Source organism: Triticum aestivum, chromosome 7B (assembly GCF_018294505.1).
Source record: "Triticum aestivum cultivar Chinese Spring chromosome 7B, IWGSC CS RefSeq v2.1, whole genome shotgun sequence".
Lineage (NCBI taxonomy): Eukaryota > Viridiplantae > Streptophyta > Magnoliopsida > Poales > Poaceae > Triticum > Triticum aestivum.
The window spans coordinates 615,518,736-615,543,600 of NC_057813.1; the positions used below are offsets into that span (position 1 = coordinate 615,518,736).

The 24,865-nt window shown below is 46.3% G+C and overlaps 1 protein-coding gene across 1 annotated transcript; it reads right to left on the reverse strand.

The window, feature by feature from the left end:
• Positions 1–1,119: 1,119 nt before the first annotated feature.
• Positions 1,120–3,636, reverse strand: LOC100415852 (peroxidase 3). The gene is made up of 4 exons (XM_044580265.1): positions 3,321–3,636; positions 3,025–3,219; positions 2,761–2,923; positions 1,120–1,765 (listed from the first exon to the last, which is right to left on the reverse strand). The coding sequence occupies exons 1-4, from the start codon at positions 3,531–3,533 to the stop codon at positions 1,341–1,343; spliced, it is 996 nt and encodes a 331-aa protein (XP_044436200.1). The 5' UTR covers positions 3,534–3,636; the 3' UTR covers positions 1,120–1,340.
• Positions 3,637–24,865: the final 21,229 nt, after the last annotated feature.

Genomic DNA, 24,865 nt, shown 5'->3' on the forward strand with positions numbered 1-24,865 from the left:
TCTTAATAGGAATCATAGGCTACTCATATCAATAAGGTGCACCTTCTTTTCAGGAAGCCCATCCACAAGGAACCTCTAAGCTAAGTGTGATTGGCTCGAAGTAATTTGAGGATGGGTGGACGGCTGAGAAGTTGTTTCTAGGTGCGCACAAGTGATGACAAAGTGCACGAAAAGCCTAGGTTCGTTTGTGGGGCCCGTCTAGATCGTAGATGAAACGACCTAGAAATGATGAGTGAATCGGTGGGTTTGACAGGGGGGTTACAATACTCTTTAATTATGCATGGTTCTTGTTGTTATCTGCAAGAAAAGCTGGTTAGGCTCATGTATGGTTCTTCTTGCTCTTATCTACGAGAAAAGCTGGTTAGGCTTTCTGCTAGTGGCTATTGAGTTTATTCATAGGAAGCAAAGGCTGGGAACATATGATCCTTCGAGTAATTAATAGCGTGACTGGTGTGATTAATATGGAGATTGAAAGGAGCGGGAGGTAAAAAATGTTGGAGAAGAAAAAAGATGTGCAAGTTTTAGATAGTTTAGAGTTTCCTGTTAAAAATAAGTGGCCGGGGCCACAATGGGTGTAAGCTTAACAGTTTAATTGGCTAGTTCATTTCTCTGTAATGATGTTTAGTTTTGTTGTTTAAGTATTGTTCGTGGAGTTGGTTGTCCAGCAGCTACAAGTTAAAAATCCACCTGTGGTTCTCTGCAAAAAAAAAAGCTTTCCCTAGTCGTCTTCTCCCCTTGATCTTCTCCCGCAAGCGCGGGGATTCGTCTCCCTTCCGCCTACCGCTCCGGCGACTAGTGGAAGGGAGGGGATCTTGGTGCCTTGACTCTGGCTAATAGATAGATAGGGTTTTAGTCCTCGCAGGAGCAGCGCTCGGACAGATGGTGGTGCTTCTTCGAGTCAGTCTTCCGGGCTCTGACCCACCTCAAGTTCACCCGTCGGGACAGATCAAACGAAGCTCCGGCACAGATTCCGTTCTGATGACGACAATGGCCATTCGGTGGTTCGTATACCTTGATGTATTTTTTTATTATGTTTGGGGTACTTTGTAGTCCGGATTAATCTTGCATTAAAAGAGACAGGTTGAAAATCCAGTGACATCAACATCATTCGTATCTATATCATTGTGACATACTCTTTCGTGCTTTAGTAACACGTGTTCCTTGTTTATTTGTTTACTTTCATCAAAAGAGAAACAAGACATATATCACCTGGACAAGAACTAGAAAACCACCTTACAAAGAGAGAATAAACAAAAACCATACACAAAAAGGAAAAATAAAATAAAATGCAACTAAACATACAAACACAGTCGTCCATGTGCCACCAAGGACGCACGCCACTAGCTGTTGACAACGGCACAATGCCGTCTGATCTCCCCCTCGCCACCGGTCTTCACTTCTATCATGCCCATCCTCACCATGGACCGTGCGAACACCTGGAAGAACACCTCTGAGGGACCCTTGGCCACGCTCTCGACGTCGGCCCTCGCCGCTGTGTCGGTGATGAGCGCAGCGTCGGACTGGAAGAGTCCCCGGCGCTTGAGGAGGCCGCGGTAGTAGCTAGTGTCAAAGGTGAGGAAGCTCCCAGGGTCCATCTCCACGATGGTGGTGTTGTCCGTGGGTGTGGTGCACTTGGTCCGGCGGAGGTTGGCAGCATACTCCGCATCAAGAGATGGGTCGGCGTCCCCGGGTCCTCCGCGGCCGGTGAAGTTGTATAGCCGCTCGGTGAAGGAGTTGCAGTGCGAGATGCCGATGGTGTGTGCCCCTGAGTGGTATTGGCACATGATGGTCGGGTGAGGTGGTGAAGACAATATAACAAGTGCAGAACTGAGCAAGTTCAACTAATACAGTGCAATTCAGTAAGTTTTACTAATGCTAAACTATTGCAAAAATATTCATTAGATTGTGCCGTTTAAACAACATATGGAACTTAATTTTCTTATAAGGTGTCAATCTAAACAGGCTGGAATTAGTGGACCAATGTGGTTAGCAGGCAGACAGCTGTAGCAAGTAGGTATACATCGGAACAGGTTGCCCATTAATGTTTATTACATATAAAAACATGTGAATCAATGACCTAAGTTGGTAATTAAAAACTTGGCAGACTGTGACACAGTTGAGTGGAGATGTCCTTGTCGGTTCATGTGTACTTGTATCGCGGTCATGTCCGAAAATTCAACAAATCATTGTCCTTGTCCTTACTGTCATTGTTCCAAGCTAATATTTGTAGTAGTTAGCAACTTAGCGTTTCAACATCTATGACCGTGCCGTGCAACAACCTTTCTAGTCTCTAGAATAAATACTAATGCATAGCCCATTGCTATTGGGAATGATATCAACATGGACCAAAGTTTTAAACGGCTAACATATACGGTTCGTGCTTTTGTGGAACTGCACATAGTGTCGGCAAGATTTGTGGTTCCCTTTACTTTTCTTTTTATCTTGGAGCCATCCGTTTCAGCAAGCAACACGTATGGTCCTCTCATGTGACCATGTTGTGTGAGTGGGTAGTACAAAGTAGAGCGTCTGGTAGCTACTACCGGCTAGCTAGATAGCCGCCGCATGGACATAAAAGCTCGAATCTAGCAAGTTCCTCTCACTACTCACTCAACTGTATGTCTGCTTGAGTGCTTGTGCGTCACTAGACTTCGCCATCACCATCACCGTGCATGTGTCGGTGCCAATGATCGATATGCCATCAACTCGGGTACGATGCTTAGTTTGCTAATTAATCTTGTGATAATTGGTGGGAATTGTTACCTGAGAGCCAGACGAGGTCGGCGACGTCGAGGCCCTTGGCGCGGAAGGAGGTGAGGAGGTCGGTGAAGTTCATGGTGGGCGCCGGGATCTGGTCCAGCGCCTCCTGCTTGATCGACACCCTGCCGTCGCGCCGCCCCGTCGGCACGCGCCAGAACGGCCCGCCCTGCATTTTTTTTCAGTCAGCATCGGTCAGTCGCCGAGGCGCGCGTGTGCTCTGCGTACGTGTATGCTGTGCGTGGGTGGAGATGGAGGCAGAGCACTTACGATGACGCCGACGGCGTCGCGGGACGCGAGCGCGAGGATGTCGGCGCAGGAGACGACGCCGGGGCACTCCTGCTCGACCAGCGCCTTGACGCGGTCCAGGAAGGCGAAGCCGCGCAGCGTCAGGTTGGGCGTCGCGTCCTTCTCGGCCTCCCCGCCGCCGGTCGTCGCGTTCAGCAGCACCGACGCGTCGCATCCCTGCACCACCAGCATGCCCATCGATCAGGACCCAGAACAGACACGCGCCGGCATTGCCGTCTCCGTCGCCGTGCACGGAAAGGAAGATCATAGGTACGTACCCTGACGAAGCAGTCGTGGAAGTGGGTGCGGATGAGGGTGGCGGCGACGGAGGGCGCGTGCGGGACGTGCCGCTCCACGTAGTGCTTCACGATCTGCTCCGCCCGCGGGCAGCTCTGCTCGTAGTACCCCTGCCGGAGCTTCCCGCCGCCCTCCCCCGCCGCGACGCCAACCGCCACCACGAGCATCGCCAACACCAACTTCGCCGCCGCCATTGTCACCACCACTAGCTAGAGCCTATAGCGCTCTCGAGTGGCGGGCGATGGTGTCCAAGGGCACGAGGATGCTCTGTTCTGCCTTGTCAGCCGCGGGTTCTGGACCGACCCATCGATCGCTTTTTATACGCACGGCCACGGGGACGCTCCCGCCCGGCAACAGCTAGCGGCGGCAGTGCGTGGTCCGTTAGTGGGGTTGGTGCTGGGCGGTACGTACGCGAGCGAGTAGGTAGAGAGGCCGGCGGGCCGACGTAGCAAGAGACACGGCGAGACGATGAACGGGCCCTGACAAGAAAAGAATTCGGTATCGACCGGCCGCCCCTGCCAATGGCGTCGTCACGGTTGCTACCACACAGCGTGGGGAGCGGGCATTTGCTTCCACCATAGAAATGTTCAGTTAAACACTGTAATCATTAGTCAGCTACTAGCTGTATAGCCCTCATGAAAATAGTCAGCGGTACTACTGGTATGCGTGACAGCGTGAAAGTACGAGTCGAGGTGCCATTTGTCAAGGCCAGGCGATACATACGTACGTACGCATTTGATTAACGGACATACAGCTACTACCTTATTCGTACGCCGGTCCATTTGGGTTATTTTACTGAAACCCTCTAAACTATCATGAAGAATGTTATTGGAACGGCGAAAATCATATTTCTAATGTTAAAAGATCGTCTGCATGTGTCTTTGAAATATTATTTGTTAGGTTTTTTTTTGGGAAGAATCTTATTTGTTAGTATTTTTCTGGGAAGAATCTCATTTGTCAGGTTCTTTTTTTAGGAAAACTTTCGATCTATTCACTAACTTTCAAGGTAGTATGAAGAACATTAGAAGTAAAATTTACATTTAGATCCGTAGACCACCTAGCGATGAATACAAACACTGCAGCAAGCCGAAGGCGCGTCGCCGTCATCGCCCCTCCCTTATTGGAGCCGGACAAACCTTGTTGTAGTTGACAGTCAGAAAGTCGTCATGCTAAGGACTCATAGGACCAGCGCACCAGAACAATCCGCCGCCGACAAAGAGAAGCGAAGATCGGCAGGATCCAACCTGTAGACATGCGAACAAAGATCGAATGCACGTAGATCCATCGAAGACAAATGCCCACCGAATCCCACGAGATCTGCCGGAGATAAACCTCCACGCGCCTTCCGACGATGCTCAAAACACCACTGAAACTGGGGCTAGGCAGGGAAGACCTTATTCCATCTACAGACAGCCGCCGCCGCCTCACATATCTGAGCAGGACACAAACCCTAACGAACCTTTAAAAAATTAAAAAGCGGAGCTCTCCCGCCAGCAAGGGCCGGGATCCACCACGCCTCCATGATACTAAGACCACATGAGATGACTTAGACCGGCGGCTGCGTCAGCGGGAGGTAGGAGAAACCCTAGCACACTCGGTGCAGGGCTCGCGTCTCGTCTCAGGGTTTGTCGAGGATGCTACGTAGTACTAGTATTGATTAAGCAAAATATTTTTGTACAGAGTTAAAAACTATTCACATATGTTAATATGGCGTAAAAACGTAGAACATTTTTGTCTCTGCCGAGTGAGAAAATTTTATTCATCGATCTAGTTTAATTTTTTAATAAAATATTCACTACACTACAATATTTTGTTCATACACTGGACAAAAGAATATACAGTATTTCTTCCAAGAAATTCTAAACATTTAGTTGATACAACGGTTCTTCGCCTTGACTGAGAAATAGGAATTCCTTAAGACACTGAAAATTAGCAAAGTTATTTAAATAGTTAAGAATTCTTTATCTAGGTTAATACTGGGTAGAACCGTAGAAACTTATCCTTCGTAATTTTTTCATTGAAGAATATGACCCTTTCAGATTTAACTTCGAGCGGAGGCAGGCGACTAACCTGTTAATTGCCAGAATAGAATGGTAATTTTGTCAAAATTCGAAGTTTCAAACTTATTAGTCGTTGTGCGTCTGTGCGGTCAACTCTTTCCGACCCAAAGAAAACTTTTCCATGATAATATGATATTTCCGTTTGGTTTTATAAATTTGTTGACGATGAAAACATTACCTTTTTTTGAGGCAAGATGAAAATATTACCAAAGCTGTACTATTTTTTCAACATGAACTACTTATTCAAGGGGGTGCATGCCTAGTGGGCTGGCCTCATCAGGGATCACAAGGCTGCCAAAGTTTCTCTGCACTTTCTAGCCCCTCTTTCCTTTGCCAACGTCTAGAATAGACTCAACTCCCATCCATCCGTACGCACATATGCAGTGCACCCACATTAAACCGCCGCCAAGAATCGCCGGCCAGAAACTAAACATGCATCACATGCCCTGCACTTTCCCTTCATCCGTCCTCTGCTCCCTGCATTTCAATTCCATTATTGCTACCCTACCATATGTCAAAATTATCATGTTCTCCACAAATGTTGCATGTAATCTGTTCTGCACATCAACGTAGAAGCTTGATTGCAATTTGCAGCTCTAGGAGAAGGCGATGCCGGCCCTTCCGTTCCTCCTCTTACTTTTCCGTCTGCAAATCAGCGACAGTAAGACGTCCGCATCAACCGAGCTCATTGAAAACCAGTGTCGTCCTTATGCCATGTCATTGCTCACCGCATCGCTCCGTCCATTGGTCTTGGCTCTCGTCGTCGACCTCACCGACGGCCTAGCGTGCTAGCCTCCCTCGTCATTACAGGCCACAATTGCATTTATCTAAGGGGTTGGTTAGAGCTTGGCGCAGCTATTTTGATGCGTTCTGTTGCCGGTATGCACGTGGATAAATATAAGATGAAGCCTTGACACAACTTTCTCACCAAACGTGATGCCCACATTACTTACTCTTTCTCCCCGTATCTTTTTCACGGGAAAAAGATACGGGGAACTGAATCCCATGAAGGCTTGAATGGGAAGACTATCGCAGATCTTCTTTCAGTTGAGGTGGGAGAAGAGCCTTTGGAATGACTTGTGACCAGGGGGAAATGGTTATGACAGTGTGGCATGGACTGCCATGGATTGCACGCAATACCTAAGGATGAGCTACTGCTTTTCCTTCACTTCTTTTCTGCCCAATGAACAGCCTATAAGTTACAGCTAGCTCTCTCTCACACACCTTTTCTAGACACATTTTATATCTTAATTTCTTCCTTCCAAGAACATCTTGTTTAGCTAATGACTGATGTAATGCAACCACCACATTAGTGCAATTAGTAATTAGTACTAGGCTACTAGCCCATATGCATGGACCATGATGGAGTGATGTGTGCATGCCCCATCATCCGCATCAGTGCACCATAGTTTTTAGCTAATGACTGATGCAACCATGGCACCAGCTGGGGGTGCCAAGGACGGCATAATTAGGACTGACCAGAGTTTCGCTCAACAAGGTCCTCGTCGTTATCAAATCTCGATACGGGTTGGCAGACAATAGTACAACTAATGATGTTTATAACAACAAGATGAAATGTTCATAAGAAAACAAGATGAAATGCACACTAATTATAGAAGAACATCTTTTGTGTATTAGGGATACCACGCCGTGGACCAATAATGCATGTACTTTGCAATGAGTAAATTGTCTGGTGATGTTTACAAACATGCATGCAGCCTGTCCATAATACGGGCAAACAATATCCAAATGCACGCTAGTTCAATACCATGATGAGCAACCCTCTATTTGGAAAGACAGAGATATTTCAGACTCTTTTACACCACACTTTAATTAATACATTGAGTTATATGCTTTGCCGGCACAATTATATCGCTGCTCTCCTAGCAATATCATCTGTAAAGGAGCTAACTTCTTACTCTCTCATTGGGTACATATCCAGAGTCCAATCAGAGAGGTCTAGTGGAAGTTTCATAATTTTCTCTTCCTAGCACTGTAGCACACCTTTCCAGAATTACATTTAGTCGAAGATAACCACATGAACATGACAAGTCACCTAAGTGAGGTTAGAAAAATGCTGCAGCTCGTAGTGATATTTTGAATGCATGGTAGGCTGAGATGGTCAAACACGTTAAGATGTAAAGGTACTGGAAGAAAATAATAATTGAAATTGTGTTTAGAACTTATTATCTAGAATAATTTTGTTGGACACTACAATTTTTGTTGGACATGGTCCATTTCTGAACCTAACACCACATTGCTTCACATCCTCTCAGAAGGTAGCCTGTTTTTCATGCTCATGGTCTCTATTCTAAGCTCACTTTGGTAGAGGCTTGCATGATGCACTCTATTTCTTACTAGTACTTCACCAGCCCATGTCCCTTTCATCTTTTCATGTCTAGTAGCACAGGACGCCCGTGGGTATCATTCACTTGCAAGTTGAAAAGGCAAGCTGGTTCAGATGAAGGAAATACACGGACAGTCATTACTTCCGAGTGGGTAACTGCAAAGATCAGTAGGACTGAAAGTAACATGCCCTTTTTATGGGCATATCCTTGGAATGACCGTCTGTACATCCCTTTCAGAAGTAGGTTGTTAATTACACCTCTCACTTTTAGTAAGCATAATCAGAAATGTCGTAAGCGTAGATGCATTAGTATCAGTGACCAGTTAAACATGGGAAGTTTATCTGGTCTTTTAACCTCTGCAGTACTTTATACCTTTCTTTTTGGATGGATATAGGACAAATTAGTCGTTGGATGAACGAGCATGCTTGTGACCAAGAATACAATTCAAGAGGGGTAAGCAAATTAAAGTGCGGAAGTGAGTGCTGAAGAGGCCTCATCCATCCAACTGCAACATCACTGGAAAGAAAAGGCGTACGTCCATACACAGCGCTTGTGCATCACAACTGTTCGTCCATGATGCTGCTGCTTGATCAGCTGAAAATCTAGTGCACACAACCGTAGTAGTATCTCCAGCCTTTACCGGTTACATAGGCGTGCCAATAGTAACATGTGTTTGTTCAGTATGTCATACATACGTACGTATGTGTCAGTCAATATATGTGTATGTCGTAACCATCCACTGGTGGTAACCGGTAAGTGTATCAGTTATACACATGACGTGGATGAGTGTACATCCGAGCAAAACAAGAGAGCAGCTGCATCCATCATTAGTCAGGCTGTGACTGATGCCATATTTTTGTTTGGAGAGATTTCAGTTGGTTGTGACGTCGCCGTCCTCCATAGCTTTCGCGGAGGTGCAGCAGTTGTTCTATGGAATGCAACATTCATCGGACACGCCATGGAAAGGTCAAGGTTAGCGAGGAGTTCCTAATCCCCAATTCGTTTGGTGCTTATTGACTGTCGTCGACGTGTTCGGGCGCCAGCCTTTGCTACTGGGCTCAACGTCCCACGTGTTGTTGAGCTATGTTCGCAATTTGTACTCAGATAGAACTTTATTGCTCAGTCGCTAAATTGAGATTCCAGCTATGATTTCCTTTGCGGAGTAGCAATGCTAGCGAAAGCACTAACAACAGTTATGAATTTTATTTCTATGTTATTTGAGAAAATTATTTTGAACTAAACTAGTTGCCATCACGTCTATGCAACTGCTCAAGCGCGATACTTGACGACGCAAATCATAAGAACACTCTTGCAACCCTGGTGATCCTTGCCTATTGAGAGATTTGAAACAAGCAAAATGCCACATTTTTCATGAATGTGAGTGAGCACTATGTTTCCCGTCCGTACAAATAAGACTGTGTGATGCCTTAATTTGGGTGACGGCAACTGCAGATGATCTAAGAGAGAAGTCGTTCTACGAGTGTCTTATTTTACACACTATAATTTTTGGGTGTTCTTTCAATAAATATGTGCACCTCTCTTGAAGTTTTTTCAAGTAAAATGAAATAATAAGAAGTACGTGTGAAGTGGCAAATGACAACGCAGTATAATGAAAATATTTTCTTGTAGGTATCACAAATAATAGTGAAGAGTATTTTAAAACCGTAACCACGTCGGGAAGGGGGATGGAAGTTAGCATCAAACATCACATTTTCTTGTTCTTTTTGTTTTGAGCAAAATCACATTTTTGTTAAGTCCAGCATCGGGCGAACCAACATGTGGTTGGATGGTTAGAGGGACAGTGATATCCCCAGCCCATCAGGGTTCAAGTCCTAGTGCTCGCATTATTCCTGAATTTATTTCAGGATTTCCGGCGATGCGCTTTCGGTGGGAGGAGACCTTCCCGTCGACGACGAGGCACCTACGGCGACTTTGTAAATCTCATGATGGTATGTTGGCTCAATCTCTCGGAGGTGGTCATAGGGGTAGCATGTGCATGTGTGCGTTCATAGGGGCGGGTGTATGCGTGTATGTATGAGCACCTGTGTCTGTATTGTGTTAAAAAAAGCATGTGGAGCTGAAGGGGCCGCAATTAGGGTGGCCCATTGGAAAATAGGTAAAATTAATTTTGTTATTATTCAGAAATATCAACAATACACCTTTATTTTTCTCATTAAAAAATACCAGTTTATTAATACATGAATTTAAATATTCACGCATAATAAAACATGCCTGTACCTCTAAACACATGCATTTAAAAATATGTTCACATATTTTAAGAAAGTGTTTATGTAATTTACAAAAAATTCATGTGATTAAAAAGGTGTTCATGCATTTAAAGAAATTATGTAATTGAAAAAAGTGTTCACGTACATGTTTTAAGAAATGAAGCACACCTACTAAGGAATAATTCGCCCCACCTAACATTGTACGTGATCCATTTTCTCAATGCCGTCAAATATCTTAACTTCATTACAAACATTTTCAAGTACAGCTACGCCAGCATATTTATACCGTCCCACGCCCCCTCCCCCGTGTCTTTTTTGCATGTTAATTTCCCAGCGTTGAAAGAATTAGTGATAATGGTAGGTTTGTTGTTCTTTTTTCTCACGTTTCTGCTCGCTATCTCGGCGGTCTAGCCATTGGATGGGAGTGATAGGTATCGGGAGAGAGGTAGCAACCAGAAAGCCATGAGTTTGGTCGTGGTTTGTTGATCGATGTAGTTGCGACGGACGCCCTTGGGTTGATGGGAGCTTGACGATGAAGAATGCGACGACGAGAACCACTCCATCCTTTAGTGTTCCCGCCTCCTCGTACTGCCATGACGACGGTGATAAGGCGGATATGGAGGGCGGCAAGGAAAAAGCAGACTGCAATCAGCCGGCCAGCGAGATACATGCTCCTCGTCGCCATGCACACGCCAAGCCTGATGAGCAACGCCGGGGCTAAGTCGAACCTGCATCATAGGATGGTAGCCACGGTCGAGTGGGGCACATAGACTGCGGTGCTTGAGGTGAGCGCGTTGGATGCAGCCGTACTAGAACTGCGAACAGTGCAAGGAACACAGGGTGGCGCTGCACGTGTAGCCTCTGTTGTTTCTCCATTGGATCCATCATGGATCGGGTTACACTCTCACAATGATAAGGGAACAAACATAAATAAAAGATAGTATCTTTATCTGTGCAAGCAGTGAAAAGGGGAAGTCTAAACTAAACTACAGCTGCCGCAAAAGGCTAACATCAGAAAAAGATTTTATAGGACATCAAAATGAGGGTCATTTCCAAGGATGAGGGTCATCTTTACATCCCTTTCGAAGTAGGGGTTGTCAGTTACATCTCTCACTTTCAGCCATCACAATGAAAAATGTGCTAACCATGGATGCATTTAGTTGTGAGCAGTTAATTATGGGAAGGCACTCTCATCTTTTAACCTCAACGATTAGTCCAAAGATTCCCCGTGACGTTATACCTTTCTTTTGGGTTTGATACGAGACAAATTAGTCGTTGGATGCATGAGCATGCTTGGGACTAAGAATACAGTTCAACAGGGGAAGGGGTATGTAAATTAAAGGTGCTGAACTGATTGCTGAAGAGACCTCGTCCATCCAATTACAACTTCACTAAAAGAAAAAGGCAGCTCCAGTTCAGGAACAAAAGAGAACACGTACGTCTCTGCACGCCCGCTTGTGCGTGAGCCTGACGACTGTAGAGCCATGATGCTTCAACCTTTATCAGTTACGTATACGGGTGTTAATGTTTGTTCACTAATCTGTATGTCATATGTATATGTGTCAGTGAGTATATGTACGTGGTAAAAGCAACTCCAAGGCGCCCACCTATTTCGTCCACACGCGTCCGTTTGGGCCGGCGCGGACAGAAAAGTCGGCCCAATGCGCAGACCCAAACGGATGCGCGTCCGCTTTTCGTCCGTCTGCTGACCCATTTTCGGCCCATTTTTGAGCCGGATTTGCGACGGGGCGGACAAGAGACGGACGCCTGCGCGCCCGCCTACTCCTCCCCCTGGCCCGCTGTTCGTTGACAGCCTTCACCATTTTCCTCCACTTTTCCCAAAACCCTTCCGCCCGCGCGCGCTCCCGCCTCTCGCAATGAACGACGACGTCGATGCCGCCGCCGGCCTCGCCTTCCAGGCCTCGTCCAACATCACATCCGCCCCCTCCAGCAAATGCAAGCCTCACGCCCCACGCAAGATTGTCGCCGCGTCCAAGCCGAAGAAGAAGCTGACGTCCGAGGAGCGGGCAAGGGAGTCGGCGAAGAGAAAGGGCCGGAGGCATGCAGCAGACGCGAGAGAGGAAGACATCGCGGCTGCCATTGCCGCCGCCCCGCAGCTGGAGGCCACCAATGCCCGCGTGGCGGCCGCAACATGGAAGGCGCTTATGTACCTAGGGTCAAACCCTGGCCAACACGGCCTCGTAACGCCGCCATAGCTGCGGCCAGCACCGGCTCATCTGCGTTTCATCGGATGGTGCTGCCCGAGTCGCCCCATGCATCGGGACTCAGCCGATGCCCGGCTTACACGTCTACCCGCAAGCCTCCCGACTCTCCGGGGAGTGCTCGCCCGAGATGAGCGTGGTGGCACCTTCCATGTCCGCGCCCGCGCCCATCGACCTCAACGCCACACAGGTGGCCGGAGGCTCGTCATCCGGAGGTGCGAGGAAACGCGTGTGGCAGATGCCAGCGTACGTGCTGCCGATCGCATGCAACCTGTTCGACGGAATGCCGACCACCGGCGACAATGACTTCATGCAAAACATCATCTTCAAGGGTGGTGCGGCGACCGCTGGCGTTGCCGCCGGGGCTGGCTACGATCCCGACGGGACACAAAGCCAGGACAGCCGAGGGCCGTTCATGTCGTCCACTTTTGATCAAGATCAGGTCGTCTTCATGCATGATCAGGTCGGCGTGGACCTGGACGGCTTCCCGCTCGACCACGAGTTTCTGGAGGACTACGGAGTCGAGGAAGAGGATGAGTTGGACATCGAAGGGGAGCCTTTGTTCGAGGACGAGCTCGCCAACGAAGCCGCCGGTGGTAAGCCGAAGCGCAAGAGCAGGCGGACGAAGGCGTACACGGCGGCCAAGGACAAGCTTCTTTGTGAGTGTTGGAGGGACATTGGGCAAGACCCCAAGACTGGCGCCGAACAAAAGCATCAACCGTTTGAACTCGTGTCCATCGTGAGTTCCATGAGCACAAGAAGTTTCCATCGTACAAAATGCAAAGCACGCGTGGGTGGGTGTCCATTTCGAAGCGTTGGAAGGTGATCCAACAAGAGTGCAACAAGTTTTGTGCCACTCTTGAGAGCATTAAGGCATGCCCCGTGAGCGGCATCGGCATGCAAGACATGGTATGCTAGCAAGCGCCCCTCTTTGTGTCATTCTGTTTATGCTTGCATGTCCATTTCCATTTCCATATCCATTTGACATATGCTTGCATGCAATTCATTTGTAGGCACTTCAAGCTTTGGAGGCATTCAAGGTCTAACACGATGGCAAGTGCTTCAACCTCTTGCATTGTTGGAGGATCATCAAAGACGATGAGAAGTTCAAGGCGCAATATGCCGCCCTCATGTCGCGTGGGGGGAAGAACGTCGTGGAGGAGGTTGGGGATGGCAAGAAGCCACGGCCGTGAGGGAAGACCAACTCCAAGAAGGAGGACAAGCGGGATGCGGTGTCGAACGCCTTGATCGCAACCGCGGAGGACATGATGACCAAGAAGGACTCAAGGGAGAAGTGTTGGCAATACAAGGAAGAACAAATGAACGCCTTGATGGAGATCCAAAGGAGGAGGCTTGAAATGGAGGTGGAGAAGCAAACGAGGATGCTTGAGATGGGGGGGGGGGAGAAGCAAGCCAAGAAGCTAGAGGCCAAGACCAAGGCGAAAGAAGTGGCTCTCGCTAGCATGATGACGGGGGTGGATATCATGAAGGTGGATCTCAACATCGTGTCGCCAAGGAAGTGGTCGTCCTTCGAGAAGATGCAGGCCGACATGCTCAAGTTCGACGATGAGTGACCTATGGCGGCCATCGCCATCCTTTTTTGTATGACGGCAAGTGTGCTGACATGACCACGGCCGCGATGGCGTGGTCGAACTCCAGCCCCTTTTTCTGTGTGCTGGCATGTGCGCCGGCCGCAGAGCGCCAGCAGAACTGTGTGGTGTTTTTTCTGAAGCTGGCATTGTATGCCGGTGCTGGCATGGTGCCGGCATGAACTTCGGACAACGACATGGCCGCTGGCATGATCTATGGCCGTGGGCCTTTTTCAAAATTTACATGAGGACTTGAAATGAGTCGTGGCCGTTGGATGCACTGCCGACCCAAAGTTTTAAAAAGGACGAATGCCGAGCGGGCGGCCGATCCAAACAAACCAAACGCGGACAAATATGCAGTCTATTTGGGTTGACACGTTGGAGTTGCTCTAAGCACCCACTGGTAGTAAACGTGTCCTTTATACACATGACGTGGATGATGTACATCCGAGCAAAAGAAGACGGCAGCTGTGTCCACCATTAGTCAGGCTGTGTGACTGATGACATGTTTTTTTGAGAGAGATTTCAGTTGGTTGTGACGTCGCGGTCCTCCATAGCTATCGCGGAGGTGCAGATCCAATAAGCCGGCAGCAGGCAGCAGCTGTTCCATGGAATGCAACATTCATTAGACACGCCATGGAAAGGTCAAGGTTGGCGAGGACAAGTGTCCTTAATCCCCAACTAGTTAGGTGCTTATTGACTGTCCTCGACGTGTTGGGGCGCCAGCCTTTGCTGCTGGGCGTTGTTGAGCTATGTTCACAATTTGTACTTAGATGGAATTTTATTCTTAAGTCCCTAAATTGAGATTCCAGCTATGAATTTCCCTCACGGATTAGCAATGCTAGCCAAAGCATTAGCAACAGCTATGAATTTTATTTCTATATCATTTGAGAAATAGTTATTTTGAACTAAACTAGTTGCCATCACGTCGATGCAACTGCTCAGGCGCAATACCTGACAACGCAAATCGTAAGAACACTCTTGCATCCCTGGTGATCCTTGCCTATTGAGAGATCTGAAACAAGCAAAATGCTAGAGTTTTCATCAATGAGAGTGTGCACCATGTTTCCCGTCCTTGCCAAGAAGACTCGATCTGTGATGCCTGAATTTGGGTGGCGGCAGCTGCAGATGATTTAAGAGAGAAGTCGTCCTACGAGTGTGTTATTTTACACAGTCTTCCTTTTTTGGTGTTCTTTAAATAAATATGTGCACTTTTCTTGAAGTTTTTTCAAGTAAATGAAATAATAAGAAGTACGTGCAAAATGGCAAATGACAACACAGATATTATGAAAGTATTTTTATGTAGGCCATCACATAATAATAGTGATGAATATTTTAAAACCGTAACCAAGTAAGGAAGGGGGGGTGAAAGTTGGCATCAAACAAACACATTTTCTTGTTAAGTCAGGCATCCGGAGCTGAATGGGCCGCAATTAGGGTGGCCCATTAGAAAATAGGTAAAATTCGTTTTGTTATTTTTCAGAAACATCAACACTCCTTAAAAAACATCAACAATCTACCTTTATCTTACTCATTTATATATAACTAATTTAATAATAAAATAATTTAAAAAATCACGCATATAAAAAATGCTTGTACTTCTAAAGACATGTATTTAAAAATATGTTCACGCATTTTAAGAAAATGTTTATCGAATTTACAAAATTTTCATGCGATTAAAAAGGTGTTCATATATTTACAAAAAGTATATACATAATTGAATAAAGTGTTCACATGTTCTACGAAATGTTCATTGGTTATAAGAAATGAATCACACCTACTAAAGATACTTGAAATTGTAGTTTCCAACTACTCATATTTTAACTACAATTGGAATCATTTGTCCCGCCTAACCTGTACGTGATCCATTCTCTTCATGCCATCAAATCTCTAAACTTCATTGCAGAAGTTTTCAAGTACAACTACCGCCTACATATTCACATTGTACACTCGCCCCGTCCCCAGCGTCTTTTTTGCATGTCAATATCCCAGCATCGAAATAATTAGTCATAATGGTAGGTTTGTTGCTCTTTTTTCTCACGTTTCTCGCTATCTCAGCAGTCTATCCATTTGATGGGAGTTATAGGTATCGGGAGAGAGGTACCAACAACGAGGCTATGGGTTTGGATCGTGAGTTGTTTATTCATGGAGTTGCATCGAGTTCCATTGGGTTGCTGGGAGCATGATGATGATGAACGCGACACCGAGAACTAGTCCACCTTTCAGGGCTCACGCCTCCTCGTAGTGTCATGAGGACGGTGATAAAGAGGAGATGGAGGGCGGCAAGGCAATAACAGACTGCAATCAGCCGGCCAGCGAGATACAGGTTCCTTGTCGCCGTGCACACGCCAAGCCTAACGAGCAATGACGGGGCGAAGTCGAACCTGCATCATAGGATGGTGGCGACGGTCGAGTGGGGCGCAAAGATGGTGGTGCTGAGAGTGATCACGTTGGATGCAGCCGTACTGGAGCTAGGATGCAGATTTTGTGAGCACCTGCGCCCGGGCCCTGTTATCCTGGCTCTTCAATGTCGCTTTAAGATTTATGCGACACAACTAACTTCCTACATAAAACTTTCTCTTTTTTGTTTCTCTCGTATAAAACGTGTCTTGAACTTCAAACTTTGCAGTGCGCCAAAACTTTCATACTAGAATGTGGGTAAAACTTTCAGAATTTTTGGACCGACATAAATACTAAAAATAATTTTTTTAATCAAACAAATTTATTTTGTATATTTATGTTGGACCAAAAAATCTATTTTTTTATATCCTAGATTCTAGTTAGAATGCTTTGCTTTTCTAGAAAGGTTTGAACTTTAAGAGATGGTCTATATGAGAGAAACAAAAAAGAGAAATATACTTGCACGTATCTTGATGCGGAGAATGGATGGCTAGATAAGAGTGGCCGGGTGCAGGTGCTCTAAAACATGTTTTCGACTCGAGCTGCATGCAGTGCAAAGAACGGAGGGTGGTGCCGCACCTGTAGCCTCTGGTTTTTTTCCATTGGATCCATCATGAATCGGATTACACTTTCACAATGATAAGGGAACAAGCATAAATAAAAGATAGTATCTCTATCTGTGCAAACAACGAAAAGGGGAAGTCTAAACTAAACTATAGCTGCCGCAAAAGGCTAACAGCAGAAAAGGATTTATAGGGCATCAAAATGAGGATCGTGTCCAAGGATGAGGATCATCTTTACATTCGTTTCCAAGTGTATTGGTTATCAGTCACATCTCCCACTTTTAGCTAGCACAATGAAAAATGTGCTAACCATGGATGCATTAGTTAACTATAACAGGTTAACTATGTTAAGATTGTCTCACCTTTTAACCTCTGCAATTAGTCCAAAGATTCCTCGTGACGTTATACCTTTCTTTTGGGTTGGCTACGAGACAAATTAGTCGTTGGATGCATGAGCATGCTTGGGACTAAGAGCATCTCCAGCCACCTCCCTGAGAAGGCCCCCAGGAGCGTTTTTCCATCGCCAGCGGGCGAAAAAAGTTCCACTCGCGCACCACAAGCTCGTTTAACGCCGGATATAGCCGAAAACACGGAGCCGGCGACCCCAACGCAATCCCAGAAACCTGGGGGGCACCCGGGGGGCTTAATTTGCTGTTTTACACGCGCTGACCCACCTGGCAGCGTCTCTCTCCTCTCTTTATCTCTTTCCCTCCCTGGCCCACCCATGTGCTCCTCTCCACACACCCATCCTCTCTTTATGCAACTCCTCTCTCTTCTCCTTGTCTCGCCTTGCGGCGCCCGGCACGCCGCCACCCTCGCACAACAGCACGGCGGCCTCGACCCCACCCTCCTCAGCTGCTGCTCCTCCCCTCCTCCTCCTCCTCTCCCGCTCACCTGAACAATCATGCATCAAGCGGCCACAAGGTGCTGGAGAACAGACAGTGATCTACGAAGAGATGTACCGGCGATGCGCGCGGCTCCTCTACTCTGGACACGACGAGCACAAGGAGGCAGCAGGCGAGGAAGAAGAGCCAAGCCGCCACGTCGTGCTCCCGCGGCCTGCACCGCTGCCGCTGAGCCCCGCACATCGCTCGATCACGCGACGCGAGGCCGCACATCTTCGACTTTGCTCTGCTCTGTGCTCCTCGCTTCCTCGGAGCACAAAGATCCCGTTGGATCCAGTGCCCTTCTTCTGCTGCCCCTCCTCTGTTTCTGGGATAAGGTTTCAGCAGCCTGCGAGTGGGCGGCCCTGAGCTGCAGGGGGGCGCGGCGAGCAGGCCGGCGCTGCGGGGCGAGCTGCAAGGCGTGCGCGGGACGAGCTGCAGGGGTGTGGTGGTGGCGGTGCGGTGGAGTGAGGGAGATGAGGTGGCGCACGGGGGGAGGGGGGGGAGAAGAGATACAGGTGCTGGGGTGGGGGCCGTCTGGAAGAATCTCGTTCCTGGCTATAAAAATTTCACAGGGATCTCCCCAGGAGGCTGAAAAAACACCTCCTGGGGGGCACAACGGCTAGAAATGCTCTAAGAATACAGTTCTAGAGGGGAAGGGGTATGCAAATTGAAGGTGTTCAAGTGATTGGCGAAGAGACCTCATCCATCCAATTACAACATCACTAGAAAGAAAAAGGCACCTTCAGTTCAGGAACAACAGAGAACACGTACGCATCTGCATGCCCGCTTGTGCCTGAGCCTGACGACTGTTGAGCCGTGCTGCTGCTGCTGAACTGAAAGTCTAGTTAGTACAGGCAACTATATTTAGCTACTGCTGATGATGAACCGAAACTCTAGTACACAAAACTGAACTGAACTGTAGTAGTGTCTCCAACCTTTATCAGTTATATACGGGTGTTAACAGTAACATGTCTTTGTTTAGTAATCAGTATGTCATATGTATCAGTGAGCTCATGTATGTGGTAAGCATCCACGGGTGGTAGGTGTATCGGTTATACACATGACGTGGACGGATGTACGTCTGAGAAAAACAAGACAACAGCCGTTGTGTGCCAATTGAAAGATTTACTATTTGACCACAACAACTGTGGCCATCGTGTTTTTGATGACGCATAACATTTTTGAGAGATTTCAGTCGGCTGTGACATCCCTATCCTCCATACCTTTCGGGGAGATGCAAATCCAATAAACCCGCTGCAGGAAGAAGCTGCCCCATGAAACTTCCATCGGACACGATCGGGAATTAAAGGTCAAGGTCGGCGTGGACAAATGTTACTAAATCCTTTGTCACTATGCTCAATGTTCTGCGCATTGTTAAGCTATGTCCATAAAATATACTTAAATTTTATTGTTCAGTCCCTAAATCAAGATTCTAGCTATGAATTTCTGTCACTACATAGCAATACTACCCAAAACATTAATAACAGGTTTGCTGCAGCTGTCATCTTCCCGCCCATGCTGCTCCAGGAAAAACCTAGATCTCGGTCTCCTGTATTTGAAAATAGCGGTGTGCGGCACCGCTTCCCCTCCTGGGTCACTACAAGAAATATGTCAACTTGTGACCACCACTATTGGTCACTGAATGGTCATTGTTTTCCATTTGTGACCTTTTTGTGACCAAAAACATAAGGTCAAAAGCTGGCCGTCGTAAACTGACATTAGCGACCTTTCTTCTGGAATAGTTGTAGACGTTTATGACCAAAAAAAAGGTCGTAGGTTTAACGACCAATATTTTGGTCACTAGCAATCCGACCACACCACGTCAGATCCACCGTGGTAAGCTAACATGGCAGAATTACGACCAAATGAAAATGTCGTAAAATAGAATCAACCCGGTCCATTTCAGCCGTCTACTTGGACCAAGCCCAATAATTCAGCCCATTAAAATTATTTTTTCTCTTTATTTTTCTTATGTGCATGGGCCTTGGCCAATAATTTGGCCTTTTATATTCTGGGAATGGAGCCTTTTTCTGATGAATTTTTTTATAATCCACTATTGTTTTGGGCCACACCCTTTTTAGTCTAGTTCGAATTTGGGCCTTGGCCTTTTTATTTTCTGTTATGCAGCCTTTTATAAAATTTTTTTCTTACAGTCATTTCTTTTTTTTTAGGCCCAAGCCTTTTTAGTCTAATTCTTGTTTGGGCCTCGGCCTTTTTAGAGCACAGGTTCTTATTTTGCATAAGTGATCCACAAGGCCAGGTTCAAACAGCAAGGCCCAGGTGCACATTACTTCACAGAAAATAAACAGGAATGCATCACATAACTTCACAGGTTCACATAACTTCACAGGTTCACAGGTTCACATAACTTCACAGGTTCAAACAGCCATCAAACTAGGCAGCAATGCAACAAAATACTCAAGAGGTTCACAGCCATCAAACTAGGCAGCAATGCAACTACCTTAGCAGCTTAAAGACAAACTGCACAAGAGGTTCAAAGACAAACTGCAGAGCCATCAAACCACCTTAGCTCCAAAGAGAGCCATCAAGTGGGATAACTTCTCTTCCTGCTCTTGAGACTTCTTGCGCAGCAGCTCAAGTTCCTTATCGCGTGCAGCTTCAGATTCTTCCGCTTTCATCTTGATTGCCGCCAATTCTTCTTGCATCACTTCAGCTTGAAGCTCGGACCTCTCCAGCTTCTGCTCAAGGTCACGAACATGAGCAGCCACTTCAGCAGTTGCTTTGTCGGAGTTGTTCCTAGATGACTAGAGCCCAACATTCGTGAGGAATGTGCTTTGCTTGACAGATTTCAACAACACTTCTTCGACAATTTCAACAGCAGACTTTGGCTCTTCACCTTCTGGTACCGGCGCGTCCTTCATTTTTTTCCATCTCAAGCTAGCATATGGAGGAAAATGATAGGCATTAGTGGAGAAACCAAACCAGCACACAAATGGATTATTTGAAGTAACCAAACCAGCACACAAAATCTATACAAGAAGATGATGACTAGTGACCTGGAGACATGCAATTGAAACAATATGATCGCTTCATTAAGCGTAGAATGGTGGTTCTATATAAGATGGCTTCCCGACTAACATTCAGATCAAATTTCATCATATCATAAAAAATGCAACAAATAGCTACAGCAAGTTCTGATATCTTTGTTGAACTATCAAACAACATCAAAGCATGGAACATAGCGTGTGTTCTTGACTGGCTCTGAATCAAACAACATCAAATCATCAAAGCATCAAACAGCATCAAACTGGCTGTGAATCAAACAGGGCATGGACAAAGCATGGAGTTACTTACTATAGTAGTCTTGACTGGCTCCGAAAATCCATGCTTCTTGCTGTTGTGGGTGGCCTTAAACAAGTCAATCGCAGACAACTCCTCACCCTTGCGCTCTTCTTTCTGAAATGTTTTTCAACAAAAATCAAAATGTTATTCAGCAATAATCAGAAATGTTATTCAACGAGGATCAAACGGTAAGGTCTCTAGAGAAAAGTTCTCACAGTGGCAAAAATGTGTGTTGTGTACTGCGTGGAACCAGTTCTCTAATTGTACATGACTTTTTCTCGATTCATCTTGTTCGACACACAGGTTTCCTACAAAAAAGCATACTGTCAGCATGGTCATGTGCAGAACATAAAGCATCAAACAAAGAAGAGACAAACCTTGTGTCTTGGGGTAGACCACATCTCCACCAGAGCTTGCCATTCACCATCCGTCAGATCAAGCACCGGAGACTTAATGCTGACTTTATTTGCGGCTACGGTATCAAAATACTTGTTCTTTATCTGATGGCGTCTTTTCTTTGAATTTTTCTGCAGAATATCTTTGCATGCGGTCTTGATGGTCTCCGAGTCCGTGTTCATCTCAAAATTCTCCTACCAAGACAGCAAACAAGGTAGGAACAATATTAGTGATCATGCATAGGTGTAACAGAAAATAGATAGCACATTAACTATGAAACAAGTAGCTTACAGCAACTTTCCCAATGTAGTTCTCTAATAGACTAGCATTTTTTTGTGTAGCTTAAAGTGAGGAAGAACCGGAAGATGGCTTCTTGCAACGAGTCCACTCTCAGAAGCAAGCTTTGCTGCCTGCAGAGGCTTCTCTGGACGCTTCATCCCTTCGGCAATTTGGATAGGCACCTTACTACCAAGCGACTTGGTGATCCTCTCTAGCCCTTTGCCCTTTCTAAGTGTAGTCTTGGTAGTCATTGCATCTGAAAATGAAATTGAACTCATAAATTATAATAGAAATCGACAAATGCAGGAATCGACAAAAGCATACATGATCATTCCATTTGGAAAATGCACTAGTAAAAGATAGCATTGCAAAGGTCAACTTGCCTGATTGAAGCACAAGCTGCTGTTCTTCTTCATTGATGACATCATTCCTGTCAATAGAAGGTGCAACAGGGCTGCGGTCTGTGTGGACAGTGCCTGCTTCATCAATGCAGATCGTTCCTCCTTCATCTAGGCAGATAGTGCCACTTCCATCCATGCTGAGAGTCATTCCTTCATCCATGGGCGGCAACTCATCACCCATTTGCACCGAGGTCTCGGAGTCCATGCGCAGCAGACTTTCCTGATGGTCCGTTGCAGTCGCCATCTTTGCTTTCTGCCTTGTGACTCTATCAAGCGCAGGTTCATCAAGTTCCAGGATCCTCTTTTTTTTTCCTGGAGCTGGGGCCATCACCCTTCCTGGAGGCATTGCAGCAGATGTTTCTGAGCTCTTCTTCTTCTTGCTGACTATCTTCTTAACACCAGACCTCTTTGTCCTAGATTCCTTCAGTGCCTCATATAAACAGCACGAAAAAAAGCATTAGATCACAAGAGAAATATGTGAGCACAAGGAATAACATAGCATAGAAGAACCCCAACCCTCCAAGCAAGACAGAGTTTGCACCTTAACAGTCTTATTCACTACAACATCATCCACTTCCTCTCCATCAATAACTTCATCCTCCTTAGGATTGTACTCTGGGTCATCATTGATAACTCCACTACCTTCAACCTCATCACCTCTACCTTCTTGTACACCATTTGTTTTCCTAATCATCGACGCTATTGCACCGATGCCAAGGGACTGGAACATCTGATTGTTCCTCATGATATTTCTAGCCCTAACCTTCTCGTACTCGGTGAGAGTCTCTCCTTTGCATGATAAAGGAAACGTAACTATTAGGTGAATGTTTGGAATGCATGGACAGACAGCCAAACATATCTTATGAAATTTATTATCATTTAATCCTAGTTATTCAGGTAAGGAAGACTAACAGCACACATGCACAATTAAGCCAGCTTATTCAGATTGCAGCAATACATTTCACTTAGCATATTAAGACACATATTTTATGAAACTGACAGTATAACCACAAGGAGCAAGTTGCATACCAGCGGTTGGCCTCATGTTTGACCTTGTCATCCTTGCCATGGATGATCTTGAGGTGGTGCTTGCAAAATAGAATAAACAACAATCAGATACAACAGGGATAAAGTAAAATGATGCACTTGTATCAATAAAGGAAAGCATTTGGACCATCATGCACATAAAGTGATGTATTGTTATTAATTAAGCAAACATGTAAGTGCACTAAACAAGCATGCATGTACAATGGAAATATATGTACACTAAACAAGCAAGCAAGCAAAGTGCTACAGATAGAAACAAGCAAGCAATGAAGGAAATTGAAAAGAAGCAAGCAAATACTATTGATACAAACCCTAATTAATAAGCAAGCAAGTAGCTTGTTCTTCATGTGCTACAGATACAAGCAAGTACTGCTGATGGAAACCCTAATTAAGCATGTATGCTTGCAAGCAACATGTATGTTAGCAAGCAAGCAACATGAACTAGTGAATTGGTTTCATGTACACATGCTTAGATAGTCTGACAGCAAGCTAGACGAGTATATCATGAGGACCTTCAAAACAACTATATGTTTCCACTAGTAGAGCATGAAACATCAGTACTTGCAGAAGTACAAAAGCAGATGAAAAAATTATTCTCAACTGCTCAATAAAGTTCCCGGTCTTTGCAACAACAACAACAAAAAAAGGCGAGAGGGCCACATGGGACGGCCTCTATGCTGATAAAGAAATGCTCATCTGAATCATGTAATTCCACTATAGCTTGGTGACTGAACACAACACCGTCTACTTAACACATATTGCTTTTGTGTTTGAGTACAGAAAGAATGCCATACCCGCAAAAAAAGGCCAGATCATGGGCAGCCATAGAACGATATTACAACATCTTGGGCCAGCACAAGGCATCAGTTTCGATGAAATCAAAGGGAAATAAACTTCTGGTTTCATAGGGGTGAATCGTGATGATGACAACATTCACTTGGCCATACATCTCATCAGAGAGATATGGCATAAACATTAGGTTCAGAAACATCAGTGACACAGCGCCCCACTCACAAGAGCGGTAAACATGCCACGAACAAGACCAACGCACAAGCACAATATAACCAAACGCATAGCAAACCCACCCATAACCTCAAAACAATAGGAATGGGCAGCACGAGAGGCCCTGAGGGGCACCTTCTCCAAGTGCTACTAATACAAGCTAAGTAATTAAATCATACACAAGCAACATGAACCAGAGGGAGGTCTTCCTCAAACCTCATCCACTTCCTCATTCGTCCCCATCCCCTAAAATCAACATGAACCCTAAACCATGAGGGGGATCAAATAAACCACCAGGAGCTCCTAGATGAACATGAACAAGAACCACCAGGAGCTCGTAGATCAACCGAATCCTAGATCGACCGAATCCTAACCCTAGATCGACCAAATCCTAACCCTAGGTCGACCAGGAGGGGGATCTACCGAACCCTAGAAGATCAAGGGGAGAGGGGAGAGGAGAGGGGTACCTGTTTCCGTCGCCAATCATTGATGATGTGGATGATGTAGCCACCGTCGCTAATGTACTCACTATCATTGATGTAGTCATAGCCCGGGCGGTCGATGTAGTCGTCGATGTAGCCACCGTCATCGAGGGGAGAGAGAAGGGTGGATTCATCGTCGGGGTGGGCGGCGCACCACGGCGCGGCGGGGCGGCGCAGCGGCATGGCGGGGCGGCACGGAGCAGGGGAAGGAGTGGGAGCGGGGTGGCTCGGAGCAGGGAGGGGCAACACAGTGGCGTGGCGGGGCGGCATGGAGCAGGGAAGGGAGTGGGAGCGGGGCGGCGTGGAGCAGGGTTTGTCG